This window comes from Sinocyclocheilus rhinocerous, unplaced genomic scaffold (genome assembly GCF_001515625.1).
Source record: "Sinocyclocheilus rhinocerous isolate Xijiao unplaced genomic scaffold, SAMN03320098_v1.1 scaffold655, whole genome shotgun sequence".
NCBI classification, from domain to species: domain Eukaryota; kingdom Metazoa; phylum Chordata; class Actinopteri; order Cypriniformes; family Cyprinidae; genus Sinocyclocheilus; species Sinocyclocheilus rhinocerous.
The window spans coordinates 287631-297387 of record NW_015646377.1 but is presented as its reverse complement, the minus strand read 5'-3'; the positions used below and the strand labels follow the sequence as shown (position 1 = coordinate 297387).

The following is a 9757-nucleotide window of genomic DNA, read 5'->3' as shown; positions in this document are numbered from 1 at the left end:
GTTTCTCTTCTTCAGTGATTCTGCTTGTTAACAGCAGCTGTTCATCACTAATGCTCAATCAGCACTTAATTAATCACATAATTATCTAATTAACTTTAACACTGCTTCAGTGTTACTTTAACACTCTTTTAGAGTGGGACCATATATGCTCCGAGCAGTGTTAATTTAACACTCAGGATTTTACTGTGTACTTATAAGTGGTCTTTGACCGCTTTAAGTAAAGTAGCATAAGAAAAATGGCAATATATGAGACTTATAATACATTATAACTATGAGAAATATAATCCATTGTAAAAGTGGATGCAACGTGTTCATTGTGTTATTGTTGGAGCCATTTATTGTAAAGTTTTACTTGGCCACTGGGTGGCACTGTGACACAGTATAATTGTAACACCGGTGTAAGAGCCAGGTGTGTGCGTTGGTAATTGGGAAGCACACAGTTTTTGACCGCACGGCAGAGTAGCGTGCAAGATGAACTATGATCTTATGCTGTGTCTTCAAGGTATGGACTTGGATTGTACATGTTAATGAACAAGGAACACTCATAGCAAGTTGTTTTGGAACAATTGTTATTGGAGCACAAATAAAGAAAGACATTTGTTTAGCATCTATTTCCGTTTGCACGGACTCTGTTTGTACGCGTTCTAGAACTTTCTCACTCATATTATCAACGGCAGCGGCTTATTGCAAAGCCGATACACCATATATGCTCCGAGCAGTGTTAATTTAACACTCAGGATTTTACTGTGTGGAAACCTAAAGCTGCACTAGGTATACATCACATGTTAGCACAAAAACTTGATATTTTGAGCACTCAATTGAAAATGTACACATAACGTATCAATTGTACTTACAGGTTGTGGTTCGGAGAGCTTATTAGCTCGCGGGCAGGTGGGGATTATGCAAATGTGTTACCCAGTGACGTATACCGGTAACAGGCAAAAGATTCAAAATATCACGACTCGTTAAGGCGATTCAGAATCGTCTCTCTCTTTTGAGAGACAACATCTTTATTCCTCATGCACTTTTTTGATTTACAACTTTGCAGATTGTTTTCATTTAAGGATAGCTACGTTATAAACTGCAAAAGAGATATTTTTCAAAAACCTATATGACTTGCTCTTTAAGCGAGTGAGGTGTTTTGTTGTTGGATGTAATAATGAATATAGCAGTCATCATGTACTCCCATCTGAGCCACTGAAGACGCAGAGGATTAACGTTACTTTCATTTTTGAAGGGAATGTGCCGATCCCAAATCTGCCTAAATGCATCTATGTTTGCGCGAATCATTCATGATCCAGCTTCATCTACAGAAGAAGTGAGTAAAAGCTTTTTTTTATGAATCTTTGCAAATCGCCTTTCCTAATAATATGCTAGTTAGCCAGTTTCTCGGCTGAAGTTTACAGTCTGCTCGTCATCCCACGGAAGAGAGCAGAGCTCATTAGCATTTAAAACAACATGGACTAAAAAAACAGCTTGCTGAAAACAGAGCTGATTTTGAGAGGGTAAAAAGGGTGTTTTTTACACTGCCATTGATACATTTGAACCAAATTATGTTATAGACTTTTCATTAAGACCGTAAAGAATCATATCAACTTGTGGAAAATGGGCATCCGATGACCCCTTTAACAGTTTAAATGAATACATTCCATGTAACAATGGAAAAACCTCAAGTCATCTGCATTGTTCTTGGTAAATGTGACATTTCTACACTTTCAAAGAGTAACTAAAAGAGCAGAAAGAGATTTGGGTGTTTGGCCACTATAAGGTAATGTTCCAAACAAAAATGATTTCTAGAAGGATCCATGTGATATGAAAGACATTCTTATTGACTCAATCAGGTCAACGAGTAAAAGGTAATTGCATGTGTAGCAACATGTCTGCTAAGATAAATTTGGATACTGTACATAGGTCATTATGGACTTTGTATAATTTCCACCAAAGGCTTTGACAAATAATTTCTATTGACAAGTTTTTGTCAAAAGTCTCTTTAGACTGAGATGACAAGAATAGATTAAAATAACAAATTATCATTATAGTTCCAAAAATTATTGTGCTTTTACTAACATTTTGTCAGGAGGGTCTCTAGAGTCTCTAGAATTTGGGATTTCAGCAATATCCTGATCAGAGGACCAGTGAGAGAAAATGCTCTTTGCAAAAACATGGAATAATCCAGCTCTTAGGTAAAACTTAAAGGGGTCATATGATGCGATTTCAAGGTTTCCTTTCTCTTTGGAGTGTTACAAGCTGTTCGTGCATAGCTAAGATCCCTAAAGTTGCAAAGACTAAAGTCTCAGACCCAAAGAGATATTCTTTATAAAAGTTAAGACTCGTCCACGCCCTCCTAAAACGGCTCGTTTAAACACGCCCCCACATATCTACGTCACTGTGTGGGAACTTTTATTCTTGCTGTAGTATTGTTGCTGCCGCCGCCTTGTCGTGGAGACGCTGTGTGTTTCATTGTGAAAGTGAAACTACTTTGTTTGGTCTTCCAAAAGAGGACACGACTAGAAATCAGTGGTTAAGATGTATTTACAACACTGTTCCAGAACAGTTCAACCCAAATATTCAGATGTGTGCAGCGCATTTTACAGAGGACTGTTGGGAAAGTAGCCTACAATGCCGTCTACACACAAAGGCTGTTTTTATAAAGTGGGGCATTTCCAACTTTGCAAGGACAGTCTGGCGCTTCTGACTCACAGCCTGTAAGTACGTTTTCATATTTAAAGGATTTGCCACTGATGATTCAAACGCGAGTTTTGAGCAGTGTAGAGTAGTGCTTGTTGTTTGTCGTTGCTCTGATCACAAATGCCAACATGGTTTTATATTTACGCGGCACGATGCAGTGCAATGCGTAAAAAGGCAGTATAAGTCATTATAATCAGTAATTATGTCCCCACTGGATGCAACAAAGGCCTAATTTAGCTTTTCAGACCGATGAGCTTTGTAAAAATCGAAGCGTTTCAGAGAGGCGGGGCATAGAGGAGAAACAATAATGTACAGTAAGTGGAAAATAATGTTTTTTGAACCTTAAACCGCATAAACACATTTCATTACACCAAATACACAAAATAATGTTTTTTTTTTGCAATGTCATATGACCCCTTTAAAAAAAGAAGAAATGAAAATCCACCATCAGACAAGCAGGGCCACAGTCCACCACACGAGGGCGATGTCAACACGGAGATCAGTTTTCCCAGGAACAGTAATTTCACCAAACTGATCCGTTGATCATTTGACTGCACTGTAAATCACTGATTGATCCTCCACCATCTGATCAGTACATCTGTGAAATGGATATATCCAGAGATATTGCATCAATTACCTTCACAGATGCCAATTAATACAATTTCAACCAACGCAGTAACTGCATTCAATGGTGCTCAAAAGTGTTCTGATTAAATTTAAATATGTTATGAACATGCCATGATCGAGTTTCTCACCTCCTTGCAGCATCAGTCCGGTATTTTCTAATGTTGTCGTACTGGCTTTCCTTCTCTTCCGGTTGGTTCATCTCTTTGTTTTTATGATGCAGGACAGTTACATACTGGATCTCTTCTGTATCTTCAGAATCAGATGCTTTTTCTTTAGTCTGATTGTGACTGAAATTGCTGGGAGTAATTAAGGAATACAGGGCATCGTTTTTATTCACGGCATCAGATTCAGACAGAGACCCATCATGAGCTGATACGTTGATATAAAGATCATCCTAAAATGAGAGAAAATTATTTTTATTTATGGCAAAAGGGATGAATACCTTTGTGTATAACATTTGTTTAATGCTTGTTTGATAATTTGATTTACCTGCTTTTGTGCGATGTGATTAGGTCTCGTTTTTTTCCTCCTGTAATAAAGAATCATCTAAAATGCATTTAGGAAATAAGCTTGGTATACTAATGTGTTTCCTGACACACAACATGAACTTACATGAGCAACACAATGATGAATATGAAGATTAAACCTCCCAATCCTCCAGTGACTCCAGCAACTGCATACCGAAACTTCCTTCCTACAACAGGACAAGTAACAAGACAATGCTTTTATCTTTATACACTATGAGAAACCAAAACCATGATTCATAGTGTACAGCTGCATTTCAACACAATCACATGCGTCAGCAAATTATATTTGAATGGATTGTTATTGCTGCTTCCATAAACATCTGTGTGTATTTTACAAACTCTAAATGTATTGTAGATAGCACACGTACGTTTACAAGATGTCTGTTAAAGATCTCTTGATCTGGAAAGCATCTGCTGTGTACAAACATCTGACAGACGTCTTTAAGATGTCAGTTTTACATACATTCTAAATCTTAAACATCTTAAAGACATCTAATAAACGTCTATTTGACATCTGATAGGATGCATCTTATAGACGTATTGCAGATGAGCAAACACTCTAAAAATACATCTTGCAGATGTAAATGCAAACGTCAAATATAAATTTCTGTGATGTATGTGTGCAATTTCTGTATTTAAATGTCTGAAACCTAAAATAAACATTCTGTGGTTGAAAACACTGCATAGTTGTGATTATATGACAAGCACAGAGTGCGTCTGTCTCTGGCTCAGCGCCAGCCAAAGCACAAAAGCACAGTTTGAATTGAGCAGTTATGTGATGTCACTGAACGTTCCCCTGATAGCACACGTACATCACAGAGACATCTATCTGACATCTGCATTACATCTGCAAGACGTATTTTTTTTTAGAGTGTTTGCTCATCTGCAATACGTCCATAGGACATTTCCTATCAGATGTCAAATAGACGTTTATTAGATGTTTATTATGTCTTTAAGAAGTTTATGATTTAGAATGTTTGTAAAACTGACATCTTACAGACGTCTGTCAGATGTTTCTACACAGCAGATGCAGATCAAGATATCTTTAACAGACATCTTGCATGTGCATATGTGGGACTGTACTACCAGGGGCCCAGAAATAAAAATCTCACATGTGGAACCGTACCGCTCAAAAGATTAATAAAGTGTGGAAATTAAAGCAGTCTAAATGCATAGTAATGACTGATCCAGTTTTATAGCTAAAATATTAAACTAAGGTTAAGTGTAGTGTGAAAAGCATATCTTAAACACCTGGGTGTTTCTGTATCGTTCTTTACTGCGCGCCTCTGATCTGTATGCGCTTCTCCAGCATGCGCTTTCTCCTGTCTTTCACAGAAAGCCACACACTCACAAAATTTAAAAATGAACTTTCACTTCATTTTACTGACTGACTGACATTCATTCATTGGTCTCTTTATTGAATAATTACTTATAATATATATAACATCATATAACAACTTTTTTCAATTACAAAATTATGTCAAAATACCCATATCCTCAACAAATGTTGGTTATGTTTTAAAGGAACATAAACAGTTGAGAAAGATGTGAATCATTATATTGGATCCATGAATTGTGTCTTAAAGTGACTGCTCCAACTCTAAACTGAGCATGCACCAAACTTTGCTGTCTTTAGGAAATATTATAAACACATTAATAAAATTTATTATTTTAAATTAATATTATAATTCTTGATTCACCCCCACACATTTTCTTCTTTTCATAGCTCATCAGTAGCAGAAATACTCATCCAGTCGCAGAATGACTCAGTGATACACACCATGTACAGTGACAGCAACAGCGTCTGATCTCTGAGATCCGTGTTGATTGTGAGCCTCACCGTAGAAGCGTCCACTCTGTAGTGCACTGAAACTCTGTCCAGATCCAACAGCTGAGCTTTGATTCTCCTTAAACCAGCTGAAGTTCAGAGCAGGAGGGTTTGAATCACTGCTGCAGATCAGAGTCACTGAATCTCCTTCCACTATTTCAGCAGATCCATTTATGGACACTGAGATGCTCTTAGGAGGATCTAAAAAGGACAAAAAAGAAATGTCACAATAAGTTTTAGAAAATTATGAATTTGGAAATTTTGAACAATGTACAAATGGTCATTAACTCACACATGATGTTTAAAGTCACAGCATCAGAGTATTTCTCTCCGTGTTCATTGGTGGACTTGCACTTGTATTCTCCACTGTGATCAGAGCTGATCTTTGAGATGCTGAAGATTCTTCCAGATCCTACAAACTTTCCTCCTTTAAACCAGCTGAAGTTCAGAGCAGGAGGGTTTGAAATACTGCTGCAGATCAGAGTCACTGAATCTCCCTCCACTATTTCACCAGATGGACTCACTACAACAAAAGTTTCCTTTGGAGGATCTAGAGGTCCAGTATATAGATTTTTTGCATTTTGCATTTCTAACCGATTTTGTTGTTGAAACTTTTACAAAATCGGAATTCTCTATGTGATATTTGAATACATTTACTCAAGTGGCCAAAAAATATGATTGAATATATACTCACACGTGACATTGAGATACACAGCAGGAGAGATGTAAGTGTGTTCGTGTAGAGCACAGCTGTATCTGCCTGCATCCTCTCTTCTGACTGACTGCAGCAGGAGTTGATTGTTTCTGTCTCTTCTCTCAGTTAATGGCTGTGAGTTTCTGTACCAGATGAATGTTGCTCTGTCAGTCAGAGTGCAGCTGCTTTTACATGTCAGACGCACTGAATCTCCCTCTGTCACTCTCTCAGGAGCCTCCACCTGAAGATCTGAACACAACACACACATTATATCTAGTGCTGCTGTCATACACTGATTATTATTCAACATAATGCACAGAAGAAGAGTGAAACCTCATGAAAGTCACCTGTTACAGTAAGACTCACTCCTGGATAACCGGCCCATTTTCCATCTGTTACATTAGTTGTGAATCTGAAATAGTACATGTGTTCATCCTTCTGTGTCACATGACTCAGTCTGATGGTGCAGTTCTGCTGTTTGTCTCCCAGATACTGAAGCCTCTGACTGTATTCAGGGTCCTCAGACAGATCTGGAGGCTCTACACCCTTTACAGACCCATTGGTCCAGAACGTTTTCATGATCTGATATCCAGTAGGGTATGTATAAGTGCAGCTCATTATCACTGATGAGTTCTTTAGTGCACAGATGTGTGGATGACTGTAACTCACAGCCCAATAACCACTGAAAGCATCTGAAATGACCCCCCCCATTATTATTCAAATTAACAGCATCTGTAGAGCTGGAGGATGTTGAAAAGCAGAAATAGTTCTGACTCACTGTGAATCATGAGTAGAAAGATCAGAGGAAGAGGAGGAGCTATTCTGATTGACATCATTATAGCAACACCTGCAACACAATCAATGCGCAGTGCCTTATTTTAGCTTCTGTGAAGGTGAATGTCATGAAATCCATCAAGAACTAGATCAGGCTATTGTGAGATTATTTTCATTAGAGTAAATTTCACTCTAATTTCATTAGAGGCCCTAAAATATAATTTTTTGAAGGTGTCCTTGTTACACGTTACATGTAATTACTATTAAATTAACAATACATTATGCATAATTACATGCAAGTAACCCTAATCCTAACCCTAACCATACAGTAAGTACATGTAGTTAATTAATATTACTCAGTACCTAAATGTATAATCACGTAACAAAGACACCTTAAAATAAAGTGTAATCGTTTTTTCTTTTTTAATGATTTTTATATATTTACATTTACATGTAATCATTTGGCAAACACTTTTATCCAAAGTAACTTACAAATGAGGGCAATAGATGCAATCAAACCAACAAAACAGCAGCAATATATGTTGTGACAAGTCCCGGTTAGTCCAACGCAGAACATGTAGCAAGGTATATATATATATATATACGATCAGAAATCATGTCAGCAAAACTCTAGACCTGAAATTTTAGGACATTTCTTATTTTTCTTTTAAAATGTAAATTTGTAAAATACAAACAGAGAAATTTTCTTACCGTCTTTCAGGGGTGAAGCAATACAGTGAGAACAGAAGTTTACAATCATAAGATGATTTCTCTTGAGGATAAATGCTTTATCTTTCTCTTTTCAAGTACATTTTACCCTCGGTTTCTGCTTCAAAACCATATTTGATTAAATCCATTCGAAGAGTATTTTTTTTGTAACATAAGAAAATATCTCCTCATAAGAAGGTCAGGGCAAATGAAGCAGCATCTGCCAGTGCATGAAAATGAGTGAAACAGAGGGGAAAAACGAGGAAGTGAAAAGAGAACAACATGCAAAGTTTTTCACATTTTCAAAGCAACTTTCAGATGCAGTGGAGTTTTTCATCTCTCAGACAGGATTGTCCACAGTTCCTTCACAGCGAACAAATGCAATCGTGGGATCTTTTTTTTTTTCTTTAAGTTAATTTAGTGAGTTTTATTGGAGCTTTTTAGATCATAAAATTCCGTTCTACACAAAGTTTCTCTGTCTCTTTTGTGTGTTGATAAGAGGCCTGTGAACTACATTAAACCTTTATGCAAATCCTGAACCGACAGACTCTGTATTCTGTACTACACAGACACTTTCTGTTCCTTGTTCATTGTTCCTCAAAGCTTCAAGGGAGCCACATCAGTACCACTTATTTATTTATTTATTTATTTTTAAACCAATGAGGGTCTGATTGTGCTGTGCTGTGAATCAGGCCCATCTCCACCAGCAGCGCAGTGCTGTAAACACATTACCGTGAAATGAAGAAATGTCTGTAGATAACTAGAGAAGAGCAAACAAGCTTCACCAGCAGTTTGTGCAAAGACGCAGAAGGATAAAAACAACGATTCACAAAACTTATAACATTAAATGTAAGATGATTTTAATTATTATTTATTTATTTTTTGTACACAATAATTATAATACATTTTTCACCACTGCAATCATCTGTTCTGGCATTTTTATTTGGCAATGATTAATTTACAGCATATTGATTAATGAATCAACTAGGGCTGCCCTCGACTAAAGATTTTTCTGGTCGACTATAGTCATTCATTTTAAGCATTAGTCGACTAATAGCACATTTATTAATAAACCACTGAAATAATTTTAATGAGTCTTTAATTGCCTACATAGCCTAATAAGCAGTCAAGCACACTCATAAAGCTTGCCACAGCGCACCGGCAGAAGTAATGATTATTAATGTGTTAGGGAAAAAACAGTAAGGAGGCTGCATTAACATTTTAATAATGTATTGATAAACTAGTGCTTTCTTTGTTTTCAGCATAAGAGATGAAGTCGGCGACACTGACTCGTCATCAGAGGTGTAAAATCAAGGGGTCAGAAAGTAAAAGTCCTGCCATATGTTTATTCCACCCATGAATTCAGCTGATTTCACCAGAGGAGGAACCAGGTCATTACTTTCAAGTCACAAGCAAGTCTCAAGTCAAATCCCAAGTCCTCAAAGAGTTAAAGTTAATGAGATAATTAAGTGACTAATTAAATGATGATTGTGCATCAGTGAGGAACACCTGCTGTTATTGAGAATTACAGAGGATGATGTTTTATATAAAATAATGTCACCATCATGGAGATCAGTGTTTGCTTTAGTTGGGCTCTTGACCCATGCGTTAGATCTCTCTGTGTAATACTGCCTGAGGTGTTGTGACGCAGAGAAGTCAATGCTATGCAGTGAACAACTATTAGCTGTTTATATATGATGAGCTTGTCATCATGAGCTGGTCTGATTGCAATCAAAATAATGTTTTTTTTCACTTATATGTTTAGGTTTTGCATAATCAACTCTGTAAAACTACAGCATGCAAGCAGTGTATTGGTCTAGTTATTGTGAATAAAGTTTTAATCTATGTGATATGATATAACATACAATTTTGAACTCCTGTGTTATTTAGACACACACAGACATCAAGAAC

General features: G+C 36.9%; 1 protein-coding gene across 1 annotated transcript; it reads right to left on the bottom strand.

Annotated features, from left to right (window-relative positions):
- Window positions 1–3439: 3439 nt before the first annotated feature.
- LOC107707706 (B-cell receptor CD22-like) lies at window positions 3440–7197 on the bottom strand. Its single transcript, XM_016511799.1, has 8 exons — window positions 7143–7197; window positions 6712–7056; window positions 6365–6613; window positions 5963–6220; window positions 5623–5871; window positions 3928–4009; window positions 3805–3844; window positions 3440–3709 (listed from the first exon to the last, which is right to left on the bottom strand). The coding sequence occupies exons 1-8, from the start codon at window positions 7195–7197 to the stop codon at window positions 3440–3442; spliced, it is 1548 nt and encodes a 515-aa protein (XP_016367285.1).
- Window positions 7198–9757: the final 2560 nt, after the last annotated feature.